The 27472-nt window shown below is 56.5% G+C and overlaps 1 protein-coding gene across 1 annotated transcript; it reads left to right on the top strand.

Annotated features, from left to right (window-relative positions):
- Nucleotides 1-1048: 1048 nt before the first annotated feature.
- Nucleotides 1049-27206, top strand: RAB11FIP5 (RAB11 family interacting protein 5). Its single transcript, XM_070949024.1, has 6 exons — nt 1049-1510; nt 11143-11582; nt 12340-12991; nt 17885-19984; nt 24174-24348; nt 25423-27206. The coding sequence occupies exons 1-6, from the start codon at nt 1116-1118 to the stop codon at nt 25621-25623; spliced, it is 3963 nt and encodes a 1320-aa protein (XP_070805125.1). The 5' UTR covers nt 1049-1115; the 3' UTR covers nt 25624-27206.
- Nucleotides 27207-27472: the final 266 nt, after the last annotated feature.

The following is a 27472-nucleotide window of genomic DNA, read 5'->3' as shown; positions in this document are numbered from 1 at the left end:
ATGTTAATAGAATCTTGCAAGTCTGAAGGTCCATGGCTCCACCCCCGTCACCTTTCTGATCCAAGACACCAGGGAGGATTCCCTTCTGAGACATTTGCCATTCCTTCTGCGGCTCTTCCTCCCGCTTCCCAACAGAACGGTACCATTCCCACGTACCATTACACACAGACCCGATTATTGCAGCCTTGCTAGTCACTGATTTAAGCGGACCTTCTCCTTTGCTGAAGACCCGGCTGTCCTCCCAGGCCCTGGGGGAGGGGTCAGTGACTTTTGCGCTTTCCTTTGACTTTTTGTCCTTTGCTCTTCTGGTCTCTTGCATTTTTAGTTATAAGGTAACCTCAGACAGGGGAGTCCGGTGGGCTATAAAATTCAGTTTCCCGCTTGGAAAACTACAGGGCCTCTTCTCCTGCTCTGCACGTGCTCTGCTCTGCGCATGCTCGCGCTCCAAACGCCCCCCCACCGTTCTGGAGTGCAGAGTCTGCCGCTTGCCCCCCCTCCCTCCCGTCCCCCCGGGGCTGGTCCTGCAGTTGCCCCAAGCGCCCCCTCCCCGGTGGGCAGCTGTGCACCCGGCCTTCCCTGGGCTCAGCGGCCCTCGAGGCTTCCACCGGCGGGGCGCCCTCCAGTAGGGGCCGGGCGGCTGCTCCGTTTCTGGCAGAGGTCCGGGCTGACGGCCGGTGCTCCCCCGCTGGCCGGGGTGGCGGAAGCCGGCGGGGCCGAGGGGCGCCCGCGGGCGCTGCAAAGTCTCGGGGCGCGGAGGGGGAGCAGCCGGCGGGCCAGGCGCGGCTCTGCCTAGCGAGGCCTCCCGGGCGACCGTCCGGCCCAGCCTCCCCCAAGTTGGGGGGCGCCAAGCGGCCCGGAGGCCCCTCCCGCCCGGGAAGCTCTGCGCGGGACGCCCCCCCCACCGGCCCGGTCAGCCGGACGCGGGGCGGAGCCAGCCCGCAAAGGCGGGGCCCTCCTGGCGCGGGGGGGGGGCGCCGGGCCGGGCGGGGGCGGGGCCAGCCGACTGCAGCTGCAGCACCGCCGCGCCTGCCGCTCCTCCGCCCGCCTCGCCCGCCGCCGCCCGCGGGAGCCGGAGAAACTTTGCCGCAGGAGCCCCCCCCCCCAGCCGTCCCGGGATGAGCCTGCCTCGGGCGAGCGAGGAGCCTCCGGCGGCGGCGCCGTCCTGGCTGCCCAGCCACGTGCAGGTGGCGGTGGGGCAGGCGCGGGGGCTGCGGGCCAAGGGGGGCCCGGGCGACGCCGCCTTCGTGGCGCTGCAGCTGGGCCGGCAGAAGCACCGCACCGCCGTGGCCGCGCAGAAGGGCGGCTGTCCGCGCTGGGCCGAGCAGTGCGCGCTGGAGCTGCCGCCGCCGCCGCCGCCCGGCCCGCGCCCGGCCCCGCCGCCGGAGCCCGACCCGCAGCTGCTGCAGCTGGTGGTCTGGCAGCGAGCGCTGGTGGGCCCCGACCGCTTCCTGGGCCGCGCCGCCCTCCCGCTGGCCGCGCTGCTGCAGGACGGCCGCTCCCACCCCGACCGGTGAGTGGCGCGCGGGGCTCCCGAAACGCCGAGTCACTCCCGGGGAAAGCATCGGGCGGGGGCGCCCCTGCTCTTCCGGGAGGCACTTGGTCCCTTCTGTGCAGGGGGGCAGGGAAGGCCTCTCCGACCCCTGGGGGGCACTGCTGGGACGCCTGGCTTTCCGGTCTGGACGGAGGTGCAGAAGGCAGGCCAGCCCCTCCCCAGGGCAACCTTGACCCCAAGTCCGTTTTCCCAGATGTTGGGCACACCTGGGGCAAGACTTGCAGGTTGTTTTGTCCCCTCTGGAGGGCTGCCCACTCAGGCCTGTCCCATGGCCGCTGGTGCCCCAAGAGGTCCAGGAGCAGCTGGTTTGCAAAGGAGACCCCTCTCTGGGGGGCCTTCCAAAGGGTGGCCCTGGAGCCCGTGTCCCTGGCAGAATCCGTGTCCGTGGCTAGCCCCACCCATCTGGGACGGAGAATCTGAGGGCCTGGCTCTCTGAGGGATGGTGGCCTTCTGTGGAGGGTGGCTGGCACTGTTTGCCCTGAGAGAGTGCGGGTTCACGTGGTCTGTGGGGGCCCTGGAGCAACCAGGGTCCTCTGCTGGCTGGCTGGCTTGGCAAACTCCCTCTTAACCCTGGTTCCTGGCAGGTTTCAGGCAGGGGAGGCTTATGAGGGACCAGGGCTGCTGCATCTCTGCCCAGTCTCCCCAGCCTCTGGGCTGGTCATTGAAAGAGCCGTGCCCAGGTCTCCCAGAAAGACAGATGCTCCTGCAACTCCCCCCCCCCACCCGCCCCTGGCCAGCAGAGATGGCATTCCTTTCCATCCGGTCCATTTGGTGAAGCTGTACAGATTGCTCCTCACTTCCCCCTTCAGGTGACCCCCAGACAGGCTGGACTTCAACTCCCATAGTCCCCAGGCAGCAGCATTGCCCAAGGTGGAATCGGAGGCCGGTTGTGGGAAGATGACTTTCAGCAGCCGATACTAAAACCCAGCCCGCTTGGCTGGTTGGTTCTGCCCCAGAAGTTTCCATTGCATTCTGCAGGTGTCCAGTTGGGGCCTCTTGGGAGGGGGCTTTGCAGCTTGGGATGCCAGGGTGGGAGAGCCACCTTGTGGGGTTCCTCTTCCCGGCCGGATTCCAGGGGAGGGGTCGGGGAGTTGACCAGTCCCTGCTGGAGGGCACTGGGCGCTCGCTGGGAGGACCGGCCAGCAGCCTTGTTGACCTGGCCTTGCTGAAGGCGCCTGTTGTTACAGCCAGGGAGCCAACCAGCTGCACCCAGGGTGTGTCGTGGGCTGACTTTGGCCCAGGTTGTGTTTTTGTTCTGTGGTTTTGAATAGCTAAATTGTTTGGTCACTTGTTGCCTTGAATGTTTCACATTGAGTGGAAAGGAAGTGCAATATTGCAGAAGGGAACGTTTTGGGGGCCTGCAGGGAGGGCTGAGCGGGTGGCTGGGCTGCTACTGCTGCTGCTGGCACTGCCAGGGCTTTCTTCCTGCCTGGGTGCAGAGCATCAATTAGGGTGACACCCTGGCTTGTCCCATAGAAAACTCCCTGCCCCCCCCTCCTTTGTCTCCTTGGGTGCCCCCTGGCCCAGAAGCTCCTCCTGCTCCCTGCTTCAGTGCAGGCCACTTTCATCACAGGCAATTGCTCCAAATGTCACACAATTGTGTGAACTTGGGGCTGTTCGCTTGAGATAAGGCTGACTGTTTTTTCTCCAGCCACCTCTGGGCCTCCCCTGGCACAATCCGTCTGTGGCCATGACCACCTCTACAATCGGTCTGTGCCTGCAGGAGCCGCAGGAAGCGGCACCTCCTGCCATCTGTGGATGGGCCTGAGTGTGTGTGTGCATTTTCAGGCATTGTGAGATGAATCTACCAGAAATGAGGACCCAGATTGTGGGGGCAATAAGCTGACTTTGTATAAATATACAAAAGTATGAAGGCTATTGCTTAACACATTGTAAGCCACCCTGAGTCTCCAGAGAAGGGCGGCATATAAATTAAAGCCAAAAAAAATAAATAAAAATTAAGAAGCAGCCAAAGTTGTGTTGGAAGAAGGATGAGGTTGTTTCTTTGGGATAATAAGAAAATAATTTCAAGGAGCTAAATTTAGCTTAACACTAGGGCTAATCTCCAAAAAGGAATGTTGGAGTGGAAGAAGCCATTTCTGTAACTTCTTATGAAGTCTCCAAAGAAAGTTGGGCAGATCACAAGAAAACCGGGTGCTCCTTGCGGCCACTTGGTGCATCTCACCTGATGGACTTCTGGGCATCGCAATTCACAGGCATCAAGAATGAAATGAAAGGGGGCTGGGGGGGGCTCGGCCCCAAGAGGAAGGATGGCAAGCGCTGCGCCTGGGCAAGGAAAGGCTCCTCATGCAGAAAGTGGGGGCTTCAGCCATGGAGGCAGAGAAGACTTGGTCCTGATAGAAGCAAACGTGGCTCTTGATGCTGGACGTTCTTCCCTTGTATTTCGGGACCTGAAGAGCCTTGCTGGAAACAAGCTTCAGAGTGCCGATAAAGAAGAGTATTTGTAGCTCAGAGCTGGAATGAAGGGCTCAACCAAGCTCAGCATCCAGGACCCTCCCAAACTTCAGAGCTTTTGGAATCCAGATGGTGACCCGCCCTTTGAGCAGAATGTGTCCATCTGAATTCAGAGAAGCCACACACTCCTTTTGGGGTGTGGAAGAAGGCCATCTGACAGGCAAGGTTCCTTCCTCTGGTCGGTTTCAGGGCCTGCGTTGCTTCCGAGCGAGATGGTGCAATTTCCCCTTCTCTCACCAGCTGCTGCCCAGCATGGACAGCTGCAAGCTGAACCTGGTGCAAAGGGCTGTGGGTCGTTGCAAGCCTGCAAGAGCTGCGGGTGGAAGGTTTCCTGGCTGTGTTGAAATCTAGCACTAATTATGGCTCGTTGGCCGGCTTGGGAATGGCCACTGTCCACAACGCAGGAGAGCCTCTGCCATCAGCGGACACCAGCCTTCCCTTTTCATTAGTTGTGAGTGTTGGACATCCCATGCCACCTTTTCTGCAGAACCCTGGGAAAATAAAACTAAGGTTCTCAGAGTGGCCTAAGCCAGAATTCCTGTAAAGCTGCCATACGTTCTGGGAATGCCAGGAATTCATCTAAAACCAGAATAGGAGAGCTCTTTATTTATAGGGATAACCTGGGTAGCAAAGATAAAAATGCAGAACTCCATAACAATTTGCAAGAGGCAAGTACAAGCCTGGGTGACATCTAACCTAGACCAGGCTCCTTCACATCCTAAAAGCCACAGCCTTCCAGAAGGCCAGGAGATTCAAAGCTAATAGAGTGGAGGCAGCAGGTGCCGTGACAGAAGGCAACACAACCGAGCTGCTTCACCGAGAGGATCTCGGGGGCAGCCTGCCCTGCCAGATTTGGAATGCAGCCCTCGTTGGCTTGCAAGTCCAAACATCGAGGTCCTTTCTTTGGACTTTATGGCTGAGCAGAGCCTGAAGGATGAAACGCTGGAGGTATTGGGCCTTCCCCCTCTCCCTGAAGCCCTCAGGCCCGGCCCCCTTATCTTTGGGAGGTGGCTTGGTGGTGCCCACTATCCTCCTTTGCTTCCCATCACCTGGCAGTGTTGCAATCTGTCTTTTGGATCCTTTTGAGTTGCTCTGGCGATCTGTTAGAGTGAAGTACACCCCGTGTCTGCTCTTGGGGTGAGCCAGGCAGGGAAACAGGCGCGGCCCCGATTCCAGGAATGCAATTTTATTATTGTGGGGAATCTTGAAAGCCTGCCAAGATTGCTCTCAGCCCTCTTGGAGAGGGTCTCTCAGAATTCATGCATTTCCTGAAACACACCCGTTGTTCTTAGGAGTCAGAGTTGGAAAGGACCTAAGAGGTCATCAGGCGTCACCCCTTGCATCCAGCAGCATTCACTGCACCAGCCCTGCTTGTTGGCTGTCCAGCCTCTGTAGGAAAACTTTCAGTAAAGGAGAAGAAGCCATGCCAGGCATTAATTGGGTTCCTCTTCCTGACCAGGTGTCCTTCCTTCCTTCCTTCCTTCCTTCCTTCCTGTGAGTTCAGGTCTTCTCCTCTGGAGTGAGGGAGAATTCTGTATGTCCAAACTCTCTACAACGTCACGCCCCCTCAGGTGTTTGAAGACAGCTGTCAGCCCCCCCCCCCCGCAAACTTCTCTTCATCCAAATTGAACACCTACCTATCAGTTGCCTTTCTCAACTCTGAATGCGTCACAGCCTTGGTGGGTGTGGGCCCCTGGATGGAAGGAGGGTCTTGTGTCATCACGATGATCTGCAGCCTTCTACTCCCCAAGTTGGTTGGATTGTGGCTTCTGAGGATGCCGGTTGGGGAAGGATGGCCTTGGCCTAGGCTGGGGGAGAGGACAGGAGGAGAACCCTAATCAGTGGGAGCCAGGCTTCCCAATAGGCCTGCAATTACGCACGGTCTTTGCTGACCTGGACTTTCTGTGCAAATGAGAGGGGCAGGAATGTCAAGGGGTCGACCTGTTTTCCAAGGCAGGAGAAGAAGCAGCGGATGGAAACTCATCAAGGAGAGAAGCAACCTGGAGCTAAGGAGGAATTTCCTGACCCTTAGAATAATCAACCAGTGGAACAGCCTGCCACCAGAAGTTCTGGGTGCTCCAACACTGGAGGCTTTCAAGAAGAGACTGGACAGCCACTTGTCTGGAATGTTATAGGGTTTCCTGCTTGAGCAGGGCTTGGACCAGATAGAAGATCTTCCAACTCTCTTATTCTGTTCTGCCTGCTGATCTGTTTCTGGGGAAAGATTGAGACCTGAGGAGTTTTATTCACCATTTATCTAATTTATATAACCAGCTATCTCACAAAAAGCTATTTTGGGTGGTGTACAAGAGAGCTAAAATAGTGAGTAGATACATAAAATTACTATAAATTATAACACAAACATAAACTATAAAAAGCAGAGCAAGCGGACAATAGGTGAAGGGATGCTCATAATCATATTGCTCGGGTTGTCTCCTGCCCCCCTTCCCGGAAAGGGGCATCTGGAGGGTGGCAGGCGGAGAAGAGACGAGGGTACAGCCAGGACTGGCTCCCATTTGGCTTTTCCAGCCGTCCGTCCTTCAGAAAAGCTCTACTGAGCGGGGAGGGATTTTATATGTTGTGGCTCGAGACTCTGGAACCATCAGTCACAAATCCCCGGATGTTGTGGTCAGAGTCTGGAAGGCCATTTGGGGTGGGGGGCAGCCCTGGTTGCCCTTTGGACTTCCTGCCATCTTTCTGCCGAGAGAACAGCAGCCATCATTGTAGAGATTGGGGCCTAACTCCAGAGCTTGGCTGCCCGGGCTGTGTGGGACACAAGCCATGCACCAAAGGTATCTCGGAGGCTTCCGCTCTGGGGAAGCAGCTGCTGGTGTCTTGGTCACCTACAGGTCTTCTGCGGCCGAAGGAATCCGGTGGCTAAGGGGGACCTCCTGCAGGAAGTGATAGGAGGTTCTTCCGCGGGCGCTCTTAGGGGCTCTGCTGCTTCCTCTGAGGGTGCAGGGATCATGGCCAGGAGACCTGGGCTCACGGGAACTGCTCAAGGAGCAGGAGGGAAACAGAAACGGGGAAGGAGCTCCCCTCCAGCCATCGGCACCCGGAGGAGCAGAGGTTAACTCCAAGATCAACATCAGACCAACAGTCAAGTAAGCAATAATCCAGTCAAAAGAACTGCCCAACCGAAGAACCTCTGAGACCACCCCCAGCAACACTGAGAGGAGAAGCCACTGGAATGTAAACTCAGAGCAACCCCAACTCCTTACTAGCACTGATGATGCCACCTAGTTGGGTCATGAAATGTCTGCAAGAAAACTACCAGACTCAGAGAGCACAAGGACCTTCAGCCCTGCCTTTGTTAGCATTCAAAGAGACTCCTGCCCTGCGTTGTGTAGGGGGCTTCCTGTTCCTTCAGCAGCCCCTCCTGTGGGGGAGAACCCCCACGCACACATAACGCTGGTGATGCCAGCTGGGTTTTTGGGAAGGCTCTGAGCTGCCCATTTTGCCCTAAAAAGTAAAAACTCCTGCATGGCTTGGCACTCTGTGCGCTCCCTTTACCCGTCCCTCCCAAATACAGCCGCCCCTCCCCCCCCCCCGGTCTGGGGAGAGCCCCCAAACTGGTGCTTTTCATTCAGGGCCCCTTCCCCAGAAAAGCGCTTGGGAAATAAAGCGGCACTTTTAGAATTGCTTTGTGGAGTTTTTAGTCTTTCACGAGGTTGCCGGAGTTGAGACTCCCAGGAATGAATGCATAGACTTGGGTTTTGCTGCTGTTTTGCTGAAATTTGTGTTTATTTATTGACTTTGGTTTCAATTGGAATATTGTAAGTCACTGGGAGACACGTTGGACCATGGCAGTCAGTACATACTGGGAATGGGGGGGGCTGGTTCTGTGGGAGCTGAGGAGTAACAAAGAAGAGGGCTAACTCAAACTAAACCTTGGGGCAGGGGTGTCCCCCAAGGGGGGTCTGGGAATCCCGGAATAACTCATGTCCAAATTTTGTGATGCAGAGGTGTTGCCCTCTGAGAGTAGAACGGTTGGCTTTTGCTTGCTTTAATGCCTATGGCACCCATTGCCTGCCTGGCTGGTACCCCACTGGCAAGAAGAGAAAAGTCTGAGCTGGGAGGGAGCTCTCTGCTGCCACCTCTCCTGGGCACCTCTGGGCAAAGCCTCCAAGGCAGGCAGCCCACTTGGGATGCCAGGGAGAAGAGTAGCAGTCAGAAGGAGTGAAGGTTGGAACCCCAGAGGGAACGGGGGTCTTTCCTGTCACTGAGGCAGGGCCCCCCACTTCTGCTTTGCAGTAGGGTCCATCATCTGTCTTGCACAGTAGCATATTGGGGAAGTGATTTGCAGACCTGTGAGAAGTTGTGGGAAGGGTTGTGGGCCCTTGGCAGCCTCGGCCCAAGCATCTTCATCTGAGCCCCTTCTGGGCTGCCGGAGGGGGTGGGGGGGGCTGGCTTGCTTTTCAGTGGCTGAGCCAGCAGGCCCATTCCTAGAAGGAATGGAGCACATTCCTTGCTTCCTGCTGGAGATTGCAGGCGGATTCTTTGCCAGGTAGGGAGGGCCGTTTGAGACCCAGATCTGTGGGGGCCCTTGACTTGTCCTTGCAGCCTTTTTCTCGGGCCCTTTTGCACAGGGTGAGCAGAGTCCTGAAGCCGGCTGCCTGTCCCAGTGATGCTGGCCAGCCAGATGTTCTAGCAAACGGAGTAGCGAATCCGTGCCAGGGCGGCTCTGCCTGGGCTTCGGAGAAAGGCCTCTCCAGAGTGTTTGCAACAACCCCAGGCTGGATTGCTGTGGATCGGTTTCCTCCTTCGCTGTGGGCCGGGTATTTTGGAAAAAGTGTGATGTTGACGGGCCTCCACTGAGTCATGTGCTCCGAAGTGCTTCCCCACCTTCCCCGAAGCTTCTCCAAATAAACATTTCTCTGGATATGGGCTGGCAGGGAAGAGCTGAGGAAACTGGGCTATATTGCCAAGTGCAGATAGGAGGCCTGCAGGCTGCCTGGGAGGAAAAGCCCCTTGGCCTTAGGGCTGGGAAAGGGATGGGGCCTTCCTTCCTTCCTCCCCTCCCTCCCTCCCTCTCTTCTTGGCCTGTAGTCTCTCAGCTCAATCTTTTAGAGAACTTTTCCCATCTCTGCTGCCTTAGAAAACATGAGGTAGAAGAGCAAGCAACGATTTATGCAAATATAAAGAAGCAAATTTCAAGGGCGACTACCTGGGGTTGCCCTTGAAGAGCATCTGGGAGCTTCAACTGGCGCAGAACTCGGCTGCGGTGGTGGTTAATGGCGTCTGTTTTCAACGCGTGGGACACTCCGCCAGCGGCCTTGGTTCCCACTCGTTTCTGCCCATCCTGCCCGGTCTGCTCAGGTCCCTTCGGCCAGGGATTGCTGGTTGCCTGGGAGATGGGCCTTTTCTACTCTAGTGCCCATCCTCTGGCATAGTCTCCTCCTGGAGATGAGAATGGCCCCAACCCTCCTGCTGGCCTTTCGTAAGGCCCTAAAGACCTGGCTCTGGGCCTGGGGCGCTGAATGTGCGGAGGGGCCTGGCTCCTGCCTGTGGCAGCGACTGCTACATTTCCCTTGGCTGCTGCTTTCTTGGCATTTAGGTTCTTGTAGTTACGATCGTAATGGCATCTACTGTTCTCGTATGATTTGAGAGAGGGTTCACTTCCCAGAGTCCTTGTTGAGATGGGCGACTATATAAATTGACCAAATCAATCCCCTCCCCCTCCCCCTCCCCCAAGGCAGTGGGCTCAGCTTCCTTGGGGCTGAGTAGCAGAGTCGGGATTCCCTCCCTCGGTTCCTGGAAGCCCCAACACATCTGGGGGGGGGGAGGTCAAGGGCGGCTGCAGTTGTGTCCTGCTTTGCTTGAAGTGGGGGGTCAAGATCTGGTTAAGGACCAGGTGGGCCGGTGGGCCCTTCCAGCTCTGCCTTCTGGAAGCTCCTGTGAGCTCCTGGGCCAACCTTCATGCTGGCGCCTTGCATGAGGAAGAAGAGCAGAGCGGGAGGCCGAGTTGTCTCCTTCAGCAGGGCAGCAATAGGGAAGGGCCTGGCTGCCTCCTTTCACCCTTCCTTTGCTAAGCTGGGGGGTCATTTAGTATATTTTGTCTTGGGTCTTTCTTATCCCCTTGTGGAAAGAATGGCTTGCTCAGCAATTTTTCTGGCTCAGGGATTCTGGGAGCTGAAGTCCATGGGTCGCAAAGGGGCCACGGCCCACCGTAGGGTGTAGGGAGACATCCAGCAAACACTAGAGCCACTCGGCCCTCGGCAGGAATCTGGGCAGGGCCGGAAGCACAGTAGAGACCCTCCCTAGTTTGGGGGCTGTAAAAGGGAGGGGGAGGAGAAAGGGACGTTCAGACTTCAGCCTTACGAGCTGCTTTATTGTAAGATTATATTAACAGGGCCTTGCAAGTCTGAAAGTCCATTTCTCTCCCCATCCCCGGTCCTCTTTACCGCTCGAGAAACAGGGGAGGGTCCCTCCTGATCCCGGGTTCCTGCTGCCGCCCATATGGCCATTCCAGGATACCATGGCATCCAGTTCATTGGCATCTGTTTCATGGGCACAGAGGGCCCATTTTATGACAATTGGCATGCAGGCAAAGGTGAGACCCGGGAGGGTCTCTGCCATCTCATAGGGGAAGGTGCAGGGGTGGGGGGCACAGAGCTTAGCTAGAGCAGACCTTTTGCACATTGTCATTGGGGGGAGCGTGGTAGGTTGCAGCCAGGCAGGTGAGCTCATCCAGGTGTGCGGATGAGGCAGCTGCTGGCTTTTCTTGGTGAAAAGGAGGAAGACCCCCGCCCTGAGGGGAGCCCTGCTGAGATGGGGCAAAGGTTTCCAGGGCAGCCCAGGAGGAATTGGCCTGGCTGTTTACGTGGGGTGGAGTCTGCCGGATCAGAGCAGAGGGCCCTCCATTCGAATCCTGCTCAGGGCAAGTGCCAAGAAGAGAAGCTGGGAGAGGGTGGCAGAGAGCAGGGCGCCCTCTGGGCACTCCCCAACCTGATGCCCCTGGAATTGCAGCTTCCAGATGTTCCTGGCAAGGGGCTGGATAGCATTGGGGCCAGGTGGCTGCTTTTGGGAAGGGCAGCTGGGAGAGGGGCATCGTGAGGATGTCCCCTGCCCCTCATGGGGTCGCTGGGTTGATGCCCTCCCTCCTGTCCCCCCAGGTGGTACAAGCTTCACTCCAAGCCGGGCAAGAAGGAGAAGGAGCGGGGTGAGATCCAGTTGAGCCTGCAGTTCACGCGCCACAGCCTGACGGCCAGCATGTTCGACCTGTCGGTCAAGGAGAAGTCGCGCTCGCCCTTCCGGCGGCTGAGGGACAAGATGAAGGGGAAGCACAGCTACGACCTGGACTCCTCCTCGGCCATTGTGCCCAGCAGTAGCGGGGCCCTGGATGACGACTTCCGCCCGGGGCCCCCCAAGGACAAGGCCCGGGGGGGCTTCTTCTTCAAGAGCCAGCTGCGCCGCTCCTCCCTCACCCGCTCCAGCACCTCCCTGGGCTCCGCCAGCACCCTCTCCTCCGCCAGCAGCCTGGGGGCTCTGGGCAGCACCGAGGGGGGGGCGCCCTCGCCCAGCCGGCACAGCAGCCTCTCTACCGACCCTGCCGGTAAGTAAGCGGGGGGGACGGGGGACAGGACGGCCAGGGATGGGACTATGCCAGGTGGCCTTAGGAAAACACCCCCCCCGGCCCTAGGATTCTAGGATGACCCCCCTGGGCCTCCCCTGCCCCCCGCAGATGCTGCTGCTCCTTTTGCTCTCCTGAGTCAGAAAACTTGAGTTCCTGCTCTTGGTGCCCCCTCCCCCCCCCGGGAAGAAAAATGGCTGCCCGGTTGCAGCAGCATCTGGCAGGCGGCCCCCTCTGGGTCTCGGGAGGGGGGTGCTTTGCCTCTGAGGGCTTTTTGGGAGGCCTGGCCATAAGAGGAGAGAAGTTCTTGGCCCCTCTGGAGCAAGTCCTCCTCAAAAGAGGCATGGCATTGGGAAGGAGCCCCCCCTCCGTATTAAGGGTCATTTCACAACCCAGCCAACTTTTAAGCTGGGTGAATTATTCTGTTTTGGGAAAAACAACCAAAATAAGTCTGGTAGCACTTTTTCCAACTACAGTTTTCATTAAAGGAGTAAGATGTGGGTCACAAAACTTGATTTTCAATAAAATGTGTGAGTTGGAAAAGGCTATCCTCAAAGCAAAGGGCTGCCCCTCTGTTGTGCCTCTGTGGGGCAGAGCAGCTGGGAGGCTGATCATTTCTTTCTTTCTTTCTTTCTTTCTTTCTTTCTTTCTTTCTTTCTTTCTTTCCGTCTTTCCTTCCTTCCTTCCTTCCTTTTTTCTTCCTTTCTTCCCACCTTCCCTCCCCTCCCCTCTCTCCCAGGAAGAGATTTTCTGCCCTCCCCCCAGCTGACCCACAAGAGAGCCTTCAGCGATGAGGTGAGCCAGATCAACCTGCTGCCAGAAACTGTGCAGGGCCTGAAGACCCCAAAGGAGCCCTCCTCTGGGTCCTCCCTCTGTATCAACGGGAGCCACATTTACTGCGAGGAGCCCACCCCCAAGCCCTCCTTCCTCTCGCTGGCCCCCTTTCCTCCTGCCCAGAGCGATCCTAGCAAGCAGGAGGGGGGCTCGGGGGCCGGACTGCCTGCTGTCGAACCGGACCTGCCGCCCTGGCCTGCCAGCGGTTTCCAGAAAGGACCCCCGAAAGACCTCCCCCGGTTCATCCCCTCGCCCCCCATTTTGGCGGCGCAGGAAGAAGACAAGCTCTCTGTGAAGACCATCGCCCTGAACAAGCAGCGGGCCCGAGCCAGAAGGGAGGAGGGGCTGCAGGCCGAGAGCAAGCCCGTTCCCATGGCCGCCCCCCTGGCTTTCCCCCCGGAGGACGAGAGGGACCATCGTGGGAGCCTCAGGGGCAATGGCCAGAGCCCCGAGCCGAGTCTGGAGGCCGCACCCGGAGTGGAAGAGGCGCCTTGGAGTTGCAGTGGCGGCAGCCGGATCAGTCTGAGAGACCCCAGGGAGCCGGTTCGAAAGCCCAGGTGAGCCTGCATCTGTGGGGCTGAGCCATGGGATTGGGAGGGGGGGGGCACCACTCGCCATGGTGCCAGGGAGGACTGAGTTGGAAGTGGCTCTTCTGGACTCCAGAGTCCCTGCTCTCAGGCCGTTGGGTCCAGCCAGCCCTGTTGCTGACCTTTTGCACCCGGGATAGAGGCTGGCACGTCCGGAGAGGCAGCTGCCTAGGCGGGGGTGGCAGAGTCTGGGGTGACTGACTGAGTTTGGGCGGGGTTCCCAACCTTCCCAGTGCCAGGGCTGCCTTGGGAATGCCCGATTGGCATAAATCCAGCTGCTGGGCAGGATGGGGGCTTCGGAAAGGAAGGCCAAGGTAGGAGATGAACCAGGGTGGCACCTGGAGCAAGGCTACGGCAGCTGCTTCTGAGACCCCTGCCCGAGGGGGAGCTGGACCCACGAGGACATTGCCTCAGCCCAGCCTGAACCGGGCTGTCTGCACTTGGCCAGTTCCTGATGGTAACGGGGTCTGCTCTGTCATTAGGGCAGCTGGACATTTGAGTCGGGGGCTCTTTCGAATTTGAACAAGGGGCAGTGAAAGGGAGGAGGAGATCTGTGCTGGAAGAAGGAAGGAAGGGCTGGTGGTGTTTTCCTGGGATCCAGCCTGCTGAGCATTGGGGGGGTTGGGGGAATTTGGGGGGGGGAATGGGGAAACAGATGAAAAGCACCTGAAGTCCATTTTTTGCTGCATCAGTCAGGATCATGACGAACAGAACAGAGTCCCAATTCAGCCAGTCACTCTGGATTGCCCCCTGAACAGCTGTAATGGCTTTCAAGTAGGAGACGCAGCAGCGCTGGGGTTCCCCTCCTCCCTCGCTTGCTTCCTGGCCCCCCATGTACCCTCCAGGAGCCCCCTATGCAAGGAAGAGTCCATTTTGTGGCAGCACTGAAAGACCATTTCCACCTCTCTGAAAATGGCGGCCACTGAAATGGGACTGTGGTACTTTGGGGGCCCCTCAGGAGCCCCTGGAGCTGCTCCCAAACGTCACTTTGGGAAAACATGATTAAAATGGAGGCATTGGCATCTCAGCCTCTAAGCAGCCTCTGTGTAGCTCTGGGCCTCCCTTTTGGGTTTTGCAGGGTCTGATCTGGGGCTTCCTTGGAGTGTAACGTGGGAGTGGAAGGTCCTGCGTGTCCCAGAGAGGAGTCCCTCATTCCAACATCATCCTTGCTGAGTTGCATAGATTGTGGCAGAGGCTAACAACAATCCACTGGAAACGGTTCCCACCGTTTGAGCAAGGACTCCAGGTGGGCATCCACATTCACATCAATGTTGTCCTGGATGATGACCCCAAGCCCTGGTCGGGTGGCCCCCAAGAACCTCCTGGAGAAAAGCTGAGGTCCAGTGAGGAGCTGAGGAGGAGCAGTAGCAGCAGCTTCGGGGCTTCCAAGGCGGCTGGGTTGAGGTGGGAACGTTGCCCAGATACTGAAGTGACCAGAGGCAAAAGGACGAAACCATCTTAGGATGAGGTGGGAGAGGGAGGGGGGTCATGGCGGGAGGCATCCAGAGCAGACATGGCCAGACAGGAGGCTGATACTCTGGGAATCCGGCATGGAGACTTCCTGTGACAGCTGAAGAGCCACCAATCTTCCTGTGCGGTCAAGAAAAGGAGGAGAAGAAACGGAGTAGCCATCATTAACTAAATGGGGTAAAGCAATGACCTTGATTCAGAGCCCAACCGACCTTATTCGCACAGGTAGTCCATGACCTACAACTCTATTGGAGCCTTCCCATTATGGCCAAAAGTTGTGACGGTCATAAAGCAGGTCACTCACGTGTCTGACCTGATTTTACAAATTTTTTTGCAGTGGTCATTAAGCAAACACCAGGGTCATTAAGTGAACCAGTTGTTCACCGTAATCTGTTCATGCTGAAAACTGGATGTAAATGCTTCTTTTTGGAAGAAACGTCGTAAAACACAGGTGGCCATGGGACAATGCAGATGGTCGTAAATGCAGATCAGTTGCTGAAATTTGGTCATGTGACCACAGGGGCAGGGCCTTTGATTCTTTGGAGCTGGGTTCCCATTGGCATCCCCAGGGTGATCTAGTCTAACTTAGAATGGTTGCCAGGTTCCTGTGTAGATCCGAGTCTCTAGATTGAACCACCAAAGCGGAAGGGAGTAAACGGGTCTGAGCCGTTTTTATCAAAGAGGAGACTGGAGCGCTACAGTTGGAAGTGAACAAACTTCTGGATTAAGAAGAAGGAGGTTTGGCTTCCGGGCTCCAAGAGGAGGAGAGAAAAAGAATCCGGATTGACGGGAGGCCCAGCCTCAGAGCCTCCTCAGGGCGCCCTCCCTGGAGACGGTGCAGGGAAGGTCAGAAGTTCTGCCTGGCCAGCAGAAAGCAGGACTCCTCGCAGCGCAAACTACAGGAAGCACAAAGATCAGGCCCACGAGGGGGGACCTCAGCCGTATTCCGTATCATCACACGATAGAGCTAAAAATAAATGCAATGGCTTAGACTTGATGAGTAACCGGAATGATGTCATGGAGCAAAAATACTCCAAAATGCTGAGAAGCAAATAAGGTGGAAAGACGGTCGGCTGACAGGTTAAAAAAAACAGAAGCTGAAGGAAGCAAAAGAAATCGAGAGGAAAAATTGCCTGGCTAAACTCTGCGCTACACAGACAGCAAGGAGAAGGCAGGAATTGCAGCTCCATAAGAACCTCAAGGACAAGATTTTTATTTAAGAAGATCTCAGAAGTCAAGAGAACCTTTTCTGCAAAGATGGACGTGGTGAAAGATCAAAATAGAGCAGCAAAGGAAGACCTCGGGCCATTTTGAAGGACTGTGTGTGTGTGTGTGGGGGGGGGGAAGGTGGAATCCCTAATTAAAAATGTGTATGAAGGTTTATTTATTTATTAAATGTCTTTGCCACCCGTCTCACTAATTCAGCAACAGGTTTATCCGCTGAAATGGAGCCAGAAGTGACCTAGGTGGGCTTAGAAAATATTTCTTAAAAATTCTGCTGCAGCCGTTGTTGAAACAGCAGCTGAGCTGCTTTTAAGCCTCTCTTTGCAAAGTGATGCAGTTGAAATGCTGCTTGCAAATTGGAATCAGGTATCGAAACACAGCAATGGCCCAGAAAGATGCCACTTGCGTTTTCCCTCATGTGCTCACATTTGCTCCAGATGTGCCTTTGGAGGAGACACCCCCCCTCCCCCCCGATTCACTTTACCTAACTCGGGGGGGGTGGTGGTTGTAGATTACACACAGCCTTTTAACTATAGATCACAACTTGTGGGTGGTTGTTAAAAAGGGTGCATAAGAGGGTAGCTCAACCAGGGTGCCTGTTGAAGAACGTTTATAATGGCCAGAAAAGCCACCATCTGATTGGAAGATGGCACAAGTAAGCAGCTCAGAATCGTGGAAGGATTAAGGCCAAGACTGTAGGAGAAGGACTGGCAGAGCCGGGGGGAGGAGTGAAAAGGGGAACCAGCCTAGAATTGGTATATAGCCACAAATGAAATAACTCCAACCTCCCTTAAACTGACCCTTACCTGACTCCAAGCGGGTGCTGACCATTGCTGGAGAAGATTTCTGTGCCCAGGCTTTTAGCACATAACTGGGTTAAATTGGACCTCCCCGTGTAGATCAGGTTTCTTGGGCCTGAGCTGATTTCTGCAGCTTCCTCTTCCTCTGGCTCCTCCACAGAGTCCGAAGTGAGCTTGTGGAGAAGCTGAAGCATTCACAAGGCGTGAGATGGGGCATCCCAGGGCATCCAGCCTTCATCTCAGGCTGTGTTAGTGGTGAAGGAGGCCCGGACTGCCCTTCCTTGGTTCCAGGAATGAGGAAAGGGCAAAGGTTGGGCTTTGACCTGAGCCTTCTAGCTTCTTGGGCAGCTGGGCAGCTGTGCTGAGGGCAAAGGGCCGGCTGTCCGGGCACCAGATGCTGTTCCAGGGTGGGAGAAATCTGCTCATCTGGCAGAAGGGCTGGGCAGTGGTTCTCTCCACCAGCCTTCTGCCCGTCCAGGTCCCAGGGGATGGTGGGGGGTGTTCTCTGCTGTCAGAGGGGCTCATTTCCTGGAAGGGCAGAAAGTCTCTGCAAGGGGCTGGCATTGTCCAGGTGACTTTTTCCGACTTCCTGAGCTTGTCAGAATGACTGGAGGACATCAGGGGGACGGATGGGGGAGCCACAGCAGCGTTGGGGGCTTCAAGGGAGAGTGAAGGCAGCTCTCCGAGTCCCCGCGCAGTCCCCCACCCCCAATAAAGAGTGCAGCATTATTACTTTTGAGGGAGGAAAAGGAGGACTCTCCGGAGGGGGAGGGGAGGGAATTTAAAGCCATCCTGGGGTGGGGAGTCTGTGGGGAGTGGGCAAGGTCAAAGAGGCTGGGGGCAAGGCCCCCATGGAAAGCCCCTTGGGAGGCAGTCTGGGAGGGACTCTGACGGCTGTGTCCTTGGAGCAGGCCAAACCCGACGGGTGGTGTGGGGAGGCCCAGCCTGCCTCCCCCCTCAACTGTGAAGGGGGAGCCCCCTTCTTTTCCATCTCTGCTGCTTTGTGCTGCTTTTAAGTTATCCATTTTTGTGGCTTCTGCAAAGACTGGTTGGTTGCTGTGGTTCCATGAAGGCACCAGTGGGTGTCTTGTATTGCGTGTGTGTGTGTGTGTGTGTGTGTGGCTGTTGGTGGACCTGAATCATTTGGGGCACTGAATTGTGACCAGTGCAAGGGGTCAGAGTCACCTGCGGTGACTTCTAGGGTCACCCAGGAAGCCGCCTCTGTTCTGGCCTCCAAGCAGCCCTCCTTCCTTTCTGCCCCCCCACAAGATTCCCCTCCACCAGCCCTGCCCCAGTCAAGCCTATCCTTGAGGACTAGCTCCTCGTCGACAAGATACTAAACTTGCTTCCCTGCTCGCTTTCTCCCTAGTTCCCAGCCTGGCCTGCCTGCAACTCCAGAGCTCGCCAAGGACCCTAGGGTGGTTCCTGAGGATCAGGGCCTCCCTCCCTCCATCCAGGCCGGAGAAGCACAGCCTGAGCCCCGAGCCCCACCTGCCAGCCACCTTCAGCCATCGTTGCCCGCTGCTACCGCTGCTGCTCCTGCACGCCCACCCGTGGAAGGGGACGATGGCTTTGACGCCTTTGCTGCCAGCCGCTTCCAGCCAGCAGCTCCGGAGCCTGAAACCCCTCCCACCACGGAGCCCCCAGGGGGGGCGACTAGTCTCCTCCCACAGCAGGAGGAAGGGCCCCCCAGCCCTGAGAGGGTCTCGCAGGAGAGTCCGGGCTGGCTGAGCTTCGCCTTTGGGGACAGAGGCCGGGCCTGGAGTGGGTCTGGGGGGGCCCTGCTAGCGAGGGGGACCTTCGGGGAGGGAGGGAACTCTGCCCCCAATACAAGCAGCCTCCGAGGGGAAGCCACCCGTGCCCAGAATATGGGGCGGCTGGGTTCCTCCATACCTGTTGCCCCAGATGTGCCCGAAGAAGCGCTCAGCTGGACACCAGAGAGCTTCCCATGTAACCGGACCATCCCTTCCTTGGCCGACCCCTCCTCGGAGCAGCTGGACTGGGGCCGAGAGCAACAGACATTGCCCCAAAGCCAGCCGGCCCTCCAAGTTGAAAGCAGTGAGCCCTCTTGGCTTCCGTGGGACCCCGAGAGGGAAGAGGACGTGGGTGTCGAGGAGGCTGCCCTGACCGGCGGAGGCCCTGCCCAGGAGGAGCAAAGGGTGCCAGCAGAGACTGAGGTGCCGAGGGGGGCAGGGACCCCTCCTCCAAAGCCAGCAAGGAGGGTCCCCCCTCTCCAGCTCACCGAAGAAGCCAATGGGGCTGGTTGGGGCACGCCGGAGAGCCCATGGCTGAGGGGGGCAGACCCAGAGCCTCCTCAGCACCTCCCTCCTGTGGGGGCAGCTGATTCCCCTCCAGCGGCTGCCATCTCCCTGGTACCAGCAGTGATAATTGGGGCAGGCGTTTCTGGGGCCCCCGAGGGCCTCCCACTGGCTGCTGCCGAGGATGAGGCTCTGCAAGATGACAAGCCGGGGGGCCAGGAGGAGTCTTCAGGGGCAACCATCTTCACAGCGAACGAGGGGCCCAGTGCGGAGGCCCTGCCATTCTCCACCTGCCCCTCCCAGCTGTCCTTGAGCGGATTAGGCCTCTCGGGGGTCCCTGAGAGTCCCAGGCAGGATGGGGAGACCAGCTTTGCCCCCTGGGGGCTCGAGGGTGCCTGGCCGACAGGGCTGCCCGGCTCGGCCTCATTGTGGAACTCAGAGAAATTTCCCCAGCCCCCCGAGGTTTCCCATAGCCCCCCTGAGCCACGGGTGGAGCCCAGCCCATCTCTGCTGTTCTGGTCTGCCTTGGAAGAGCACCAGGGGCTGCTTGGAGGGAGCACCAGCTTGGAAAGCCCATGCGGCCTAGGACAGAAGGATGTGGCCACTGGGCTGGCCCCTTCGCACCCGGGGCACGAGCAGGAGCTCCCCTCAGGAGGGCCCAGTGACCAAGCGATGGACTTCAGGAAGGCTTCTTTCTGGCAGGAGGGCAGGGGGGAGCCAAAGAGCAAGGAGGAGGATCCCGTGCTGACCCCAGGCAACCCTTTTGCCCCCTGGGCCGCCCCCTCTCCACAGAAGAACCCCTTTGTGGACCTGCCTGCTGCAGAGGTGCCCTGGGCCCAGGCTGCCGTCCTTCCGGTCTCCCCCACTGTTGATGCCCACAGCCTGGGAGAGTTTCCTGCAGCCACCGGCCCTCCCAGGGAGCTCCGTTCTCACAGCTTCTCTGTGGAGCTCCCGGTGGCCCCCAGCCGGCCTTATCCCCGGCCCTTGGCCTTCTCCACCCCTTCCTTCCAGCCCGCCCCAAGCCCCACCGACTGCCACCTCCCTTCTCCCCTGGGGCCCCCAGCCACTAGTGCAGGGGCTGCAGCGGACGGCCAGACCAGGCCCCCCCCGTCCCCCTTGCTCTCTCCCCCCAGCACAGATGCCTCGGCCCCTTCGGTCCTGCCCATGGAGATGCTGCCGGCTCAAGACGCCCCACACCAGCAGACGGCCAGGTGAGCAGCGGGGGGTTGGAGGGGTGCAGGCGTGTGTGTGGCCGGGTGTCTGTGCCTGTGTGTGCAACTTCTCAGGAGAGTGCTGTTGCCTCCCATCTCTGCTTGGCCTCCCTGCCAATTCCTTTGGCTCAGCCAGGCTGCTCTCTGTGTTGGGGTCCCTCTGGAGTTTGTATTTCTGGCCTCCCCGTTTCTAGCTTGAATTGGCTTCCTGGCTCCCAGCTGAACACAGCCATCTTCCTCTCTGGCGGGCAGGAGGCTTTCATGTGCCAAAGCCAGTTCCCTCTTCCCCTCCCCACCCCACCCCCCATAGTAAATGCCACCACTTCCCGGGGGTCAGGGGCAGGGGAGAGGTGGAAAATCTTGGGGTCCCTGCCTCCTCGAAGGCTTGTGAGAGGGGAGCTGAAATAACCAGCATTTTTGGCAGGAATGGTGCCCGAGGCCAGGACAGTTGTGGGCCTGGAATGCCAGCTGGGGCGGCCCCTGCAGCATTGGGCTTGAGGCCGGAGCCCTCACCGAAGAGGGCCTTTCCCTTGCAGGTGCTCCGAATTCTCAACCCAGGAGGCCAGCTGCTCTGCAGACTGAGGATCCTGGGGATTGTAGTCCCAGCACCTCCAGGGGTGACCTGGGTGCTGCTGTGGTGTCCTAGTGGCCGAAGGGCTCTTGAGTGGGTGCAGAGTGTTCCCCCTGCCCCCAGCACAGCCTCTGTGGCCGGAAGAGCTACCCAGCTAGACGAAGGGAGGGGAGTTGGGGTCTCACATCCACTGCTATTCTTAACAGAATAATGGGGTTGGAAGGGAGGTCTTCAGCCTCCTCCTCAAGCAGAAACCCTCTACGACTTGAGACAAAGGGCTGTCCAGTCTCTTCTTAAAAGCCTCCAGTGACGGAGCATCCACAACTTCTGGAGGCAAGTCGTTCCACTGGTTAATTGTTCTCACTTCCTTGGTTCTAGTCTGGATCTCTCCTGGATTAGTCTTGCACAGTGGATCCAACGGAGCCTTGAGTTGGGGCCGGAGTGCTGGGCTGCCTCTAGAGGGATGGGCAGCAGTTCCCTTGGGATGCTGGGCGGTGGCAGCTCCCTGGCCTGGGGCTCTCCTGCCTCCCAGCAGCTGCGGTTCAAAGCCTCTTTCCTGCACGGCCTGTAAAAAAAAAGGGGGGGGGCACTAGGAATTCAGGCCCCTCTTCCTGGTGGTGCTGGTTAGCCTTAATTCTTGCATGTGTGCTGCCTGAGTCAGTTCCCCTAACACTGGATGTCCCGTGTGTTGGTTTATTTAATCTGTTTATACTGCTTGACCAGTGACTCTGGGTGGCTGGGAGGCCTTAAGATATCCAACACAGGGGAAAAGGACAATAATAGGGACGGAAGCTGGGCGGGGTCCTGCTCCCAGCTCTTCTTTAAGGGTAGCCGGTGGGGAAGCAGAAAAGCTGTGGAGGTCAAAGGTGAGAAAGAAAAAGGAGGGCGTGGCTGTCCACTCTGGGAGGAGAGGCTTGGCGGGCAAGGGAGAAAGGGAGGGAGGGAAGGTGGGCAGCTAGCTGGGCAGGCGGAAGAGGTCTCGGCCAGTTCACTTGGTGGCTCCCGGCAGGCATTCCATTGCTCTCAGGCAGGGAGTAGGGTGCGCCTCAGGTGCTGTGACGGCTGCTGGCCTCTGTCCCCTTCTCTTCCTGGGGGCCAGATTCAGCCTACTGACCTTTGCAGCTGTTGGAGCTCAAAGGGCCCATTCCTCCACTTCCTCCTTGGTTAGAGCCAACCTTCCTCCCACAGTTACTCTGAAAACGCTCCTCCAGTGGTGAACGTGGGGTTGATTTATTGCTCAGGGATGAGCATTTCTGTGCCCCCTTAATAGTTTGGCTGGGTGTCCAGGGTCTGAAAGCCCTCAGAGAGGTTCCAAATGGTCAATGTCTGGAGATTCTCAATCCTCCAGGACACGGTTGTCCCAAAGGTGCTTTTTCCAAAAGGAAACGGGACTTCCTTGTTTTTTTTCTTTGAAAACATTTTGCTTCTGATCCAGGAAGCTTCTTCAGTTCTTCGCACAACAGTACAGGGGAACTGTACTGAAGCCCTGAAGTGAAAGCGTTTGCAGCTGAGCAAAATACCCTGACTTCTCCAGCTCTTGAGGCTGAGTTGGCACAGGTCTTCCAGACTGGTATGGACAGTTTGGCATATCTCTGCCAAGCTGGACAGTCTTGAGGGCCCGATTCTTGATTGGAGCTACCAAATATGTTGTTGCAAAGATTCCGATGAACACCAGATGGCAGCAGAGAGATTTAGGCATCCCTTTGCTACCATCCAATGCACACCTGGATATTTGCAGCTGGGACGTTGCTCTTTTTTCCTCTTTAAAACAATATAATTCTTAATATAAATAGAAGAATAGCAATCTCAAAATCTTAAAAAACCCACAAAGTATAAAATAAAAATGAATTGGAAAAAAGATATGTTGAAATAAATGTAAAATAAGTTCAGTTTTATAGAAAGCTAGTTTTAAGAAATGTATAAGAAATGAACAGATTTCTTCTATCCAGGATTTTAAATCAAGTGTGATAGAATGTTTTTATGAGAATAAAACTGTTTTTAGCTGCAGTCCTAGCATACTAAACTCTGAATTCTTCATGTTTAATAGATTCCAGATTTTGAGAATATCATTCAATCCTTCCACCTTAAATCTTGAGTATCAAACCAAAATCACAGTGCTACAAACTAAAACCTCATTCTTCATTCCAGTCAGTGTCAATCCTAAAATATTACACCTGCAATTTGTAAAGATTTCACACTGTCCTTCCTACATATCTGCTGGAGGGTTACAAATACAAATGAGAAATAAAATCATTTAGTGATGTTAATTGCACCTTAAGACCATAAGATACTAATTCAATATTTTAAAATCTGCCATTTAAAAAAGATAGTCCAATTCTGGGTCAAGTTATTGCAGACTTGCCATGTACAGCTGAATAGACTCTTTAAGTTTTACTTACAAATTAACTGGTGATTCGTGAGCCTCCAAAATCATTTTCCAGCAACATTGATATTTTAAGCATTCCAAATGCTGATTTCAGCCCAAGCTGTAAAATCAAAAGATGTTTCAAATTAATATCCATATTCTAAGTATAATTTGTGAACAATTTTCAAAACATTCTTGGATTTGTGCCATAATTAATGTGTTAATCTTTTAAGATGACCCGAGACTGTTTTGAGATTTGCTGCAACAGACATAGCACAGCTGTCTGGAGGGAGCTAAAATCCATTCTCTGTTTAGAATTATCTCCAGAAAGAGGTTGGCGCAGCTGCCAGCAGGTGGCGCTGGTGCTGCACAAAAACCTCTCAGCCTGCAGTAAGTGGGGATTTGGGGGGGGGGCTCATCTGTGGGCTGCCAAGAGAGAAATTGTAGGGATGATTGTGCAACCCTGGAACTCTCCGCCTTAAAAGGGGGCTCCAGGATGCCTATGCAGCCTGCCCACTTGGGCATTGGGGCTGGGCTGACGTGGGCCAGGGAGGATGCTCCGGGGTCTGGCTCAGCTCCTCAGGAAGGAGGGTCTGCAACGTGTGCCCAGGAGCCAGGCCGAGATTGGTGGGGCCTGCAGGGTACGAGGATTTGGAGTTCACCCCACCCTTCAAACAGACAGCCATTTAATAGGTATAGCGCTTCTGGAGGGGGCTGAGGATTTCCAGGAATGCCCTTTGTTTTCCTTAAGGGAAGAGAAACAGGGCATTCTGGGAAATTTCCTTTGTTGGTCAGAGATGAAGGAGGAAGGTTGAGGAAGAAGGGAGATTTCCAGCCCTCCTCATTTGCTTGCTTGAGGTGTAGGATTGCGACTGCAGAGGGGGAGTTGGCTTGATGGACGACAGTGAAGGAGGGAGCCCATTCCATGGAGGGAGGCAGGCCAGAGGCAGCCCAGCCTGGAGGTGGATTGGAGGAGGAGGAAGGCGCAGGAGAGACACTTCCTATAGTCTCCCAGGGTATTTCATTAGGGTGAGAGGAGTATAGGTTTAGTCTGGCAAGATTCTGTCTACATAGTGTGAGCAAATAAAGAAGTGGCTTTCGGGTGGTTTTTTGTTCTTGGGCCTGGCACTTGGAGCTTTCCACAGCTTCCGGGTCCTGGCGGGGGTTTCTCTGCAGCTTTGAGCAGGGACAGCGTTTCTCTCTCAGCCCTCCATCCAAGAGGGGAGCCTAATGATGCCTCTGGTTTCTTGCAGTCCGCACCCAGTCAAGCCCATGAGAAGCACGCCTGCCCCAGAGTCCCCACGCAAGGAGGCTTCCAGTCTGAGCCCTGGCCAGACCACTGACCAGGAGCAGCTCACCCCCAAGCCCACCATCAGTGGGAGCTTCGCAGTCTCGGTGGCGCAGCTGGAGAAGACGGAGCCGAAACAGGTGAGGACGGGGCTGAGCTGCCGAGGACAGACGTGCTGAATGCCAGGAACGCGTCTTCCTTGCTGAACCTTTGGAGCGTCAGTTGTTCCTCTCTCCTATCCGTTGTGCCCAGGCCAGAAGGGGGCATCCTGCACCCGGCCTGGGTTTATTGGCCAGATGCAACTACTCTGGCATCTGATTCCCGCCCCACTGGCCCATTGCCAGGAAGCCTGGCCTAGTTTCCTGCTGCAGATTTTCAGTGACGCCTCAGATCTTTTGAGCTCCTGGGTCAGCCCTGGGCTCGGCTCCCTTGGTACCTTTCACAAGGCCTGCAAGCTTCCCAGGGGCATCTCTGCCCAGTCTCTAGGCTTTGGCAAAGGACTGAGATTCTGGGCCCCAGACATGGCGGAAAAGCTGTGCAGGGAGAGGGTGGAGTCAGGAGGATCACAGGAGGACTGCCCTTGAGTGGCAGCCAGGAGGAGGAGGGTCCTTCTCCCTGCCCAGTAGCCTTCTGGGGTGGGAATTCTGGGGGACAAAAACAATCCTGGTGGCTAAGCAGACTGATAGCATTGTGATTAATACCAGCTGTCTGCAATTACTGTAAGTTCGAATCTCACCAGGCTCAAGGTTGACTCAGCCTTCCATCCTTTCTAAGGTAGGTAAATTGAGGACCCAGATTGTGGGGGCAATAAGCTGACTTTGTATAAATATACAAAAGTATGAAGGCTATTGATTAACGCATTGTAAGCCGCCCTGAGTCTCTGGAGAAGGGTGGCATATAAATCAATTTTTTTTTTAAAAAAAAGTCCAAACTGGGGGGAAAATGAGCCCTCTGGGACGAGGGGAGCTGTATCAGGCAATCAGAGCCACAAATGAATAATCAAAGCCCTTAACTTTATTGTCTGGGAAGGTTCAGATGAGGCTTCTTGATCTTGGAGGAGGTCAAGCTTCTGCCTCTCATGGCTGCGCGAGGACTCCAAACTAGGCCCTCGCTTGACTCCTCCTCCCAGCCCACCGGGCGGTTTCCCAACAAGCTCACCCTCTGTGGCCCTGCTCTTCAGCCCCCATCTGTCTCCCCCCCTTGTGTATCTGCAGAGCCCCCCCACCAAGTATCACCACCTGACGCGGGAAGAGCTGCTCCAACTTCTGCTGCGACGGGAGGCTGAGCTGGGCAAGAAGGAGGAGCAGGTGCGGGAGCTGGAGGGCTACATCGACCGGCTGCTGGTGCGCATCATGGAGCAGTCACCCACCCTGCTGCAGATCCCTCTCGAGGAGCGGGCCAAGGCCACCCAGTAGCCCCCTACCAGGAATCTATCGCCCCTCCCTTCCTGCCTGGGTTTGGTCTGCTGAATGTTCCCCTCCTTTGGCGCAGACAGCACCCCCCACCTCAGGATACCCTGCTCCTGCAGCCCCAGCCTGGGATCTCTGGACCTCCAAACATCTTGGCATTTACGGACTCTTCTTGGCACAGGCTGCGGGGTGGTCCTGCAAACTTCCTGGCGTGTCCCTTTGCGAACTCTGTCACCTCGACCACACTGCAGTCAGGCAGTCTTTGCCGTCCACTTATGCCCCCCCTTCCCCTTGGCTGAAATGGGAGGTTTGCATTGGGGGCAGTCGAAGGGAAAGGCACTGGTGGCTGACCCAGGAAAAGCCGCCTGATTGGACAGAGCTGGGACCTATGCTTTGCCTTTTTCCATGAGGACTAGTGTCTTCCTCTGATTTGTTCAGTGTTCAAGGTGGTGCCATCACGCAGCACCTCGGAACCAGCCTGATCTTTTCCGTGTCATCTCAGGGCAGGGGGCGCTCTGCCTGCCCCAGAGTAGTACCAAGGGCTGGCTGTGCATGCCAAAACCATTCTCCTCTGCCCTGTTTCTCCATCTTCTACTTGGCCTACACACGAATGGAAGGAGGGGCGCATCTGCCTGAAGCGGTAATAAGACGTGCCTTTTGACACCCCACCCCCACACAGAACCTGGCCTGCATGTAAGGAGGGGCCCTCCCTCGCCTTATTTACTGACGTCACCCAGGAATCTCACAGCAAGGAGAGGCTGCTTTTAAGGCAGGCAGAGGCTTAAAAGGTCTGGAGGAATGCCTTAGCTCCTGGGGAGGCAATAGGGGGATTGACCACCGGTCCCCTTGGCTGCCTAGAGGCTTTGTGTCAAGGGTGGATGCCCTTCCTGGTAGCTTAACTCTTCTGGAAAGCCTTCCTGTGGCCCTCCTGGCTCCCTTGCCAAGAAGGCCTGGGTGGGGGGGCACTACTGAAGGCCTGAAGCAAGGCAACCCCGATGCCCACAACATGAGGGAAATCAAAGGAAAGGAAGCCCCCTGCCCCCATCTTGGGAAATGGCTGGGCAAGGAGGCTCCCTAGATTTTCGTTCATCCTGTTTCTGCCAAATGTTTTTACTGTTTGCCCTTTAAGTACGGTGGGGCGGAGCGCATGATAAGGAGAGGGCACCAGAAGAAGCTTTTTTGGGGGGGGGCTGGTAGTCCTTGGCTGCGATGGGGGGATTTGTGCCTGTCCCCCTTGAGCTTGCAGTGAGCGGCCTCTTTGACTGCCGTCTCCTTAGTGGCCCCAATGTTCCCCACCCACCTGGGCCCGTCTTGGAGACCTGGGTTGGATGTTGCCTGCCTTTGCTTTGGAGAAGCTCCCAGTGTGGTTCCCCCCCACCCACATCTGGCAATAGCCACATAACGCCTCCCCACGTCCCGCCCCCTCCCCGTGGGAACCTTTTTCTCCATTACAGGCTCTGCCTTGTCCTGAGTGGCCTCTGGAAGAATGGAAGGGGGGGGGGGGCTCTTGTGTTAAGTGCTGTTGATGATGTTTGTTTCATAAAAGTTTTGAGACTCTTCTGTTTTAAGCACTTTAAAGACAAAATAAAAATGGTTGAATTGTTGCTTAGACAGTTCGTATTTCCCAATAGTCCTTTTCACACGTGTCTTGGCTAATTCGCATTCCAAGATCCCCAGATTTCCACTGTGTCTCCACCGTAGGGAGTGGGAAGTTGCCCAGCTGGGGATGTGGGGGTGGGGGAGATGCTCTTTTAAGGCAGCAGCTGGGGGCTGGCTGTGCCCTCTGCCTCATCACGAAGAGCTTCCCCTGGCCAGCCAAGTCTTGGGGGCTGCACAGAGCAGGCTGGTTTCTCTC

This window comes from Pituophis catenifer, unplaced genomic scaffold (assembly GCF_029215685.1).
Source record: "Pituophis catenifer annectens isolate HBS135680 unplaced genomic scaffold, rPitCat1.0.hap2 SCAF_8, whole genome shotgun sequence".
Classification (NCBI taxonomy): Eukaryota; Metazoa; Chordata; class Lepidosauria; order Squamata; family Colubridae; genus Pituophis; species Pituophis catenifer.
The sequence above is the reverse complement of the archived record's forward strand: the minus strand, read 5'-3'. Positions and strand labels throughout refer to the sequence as shown.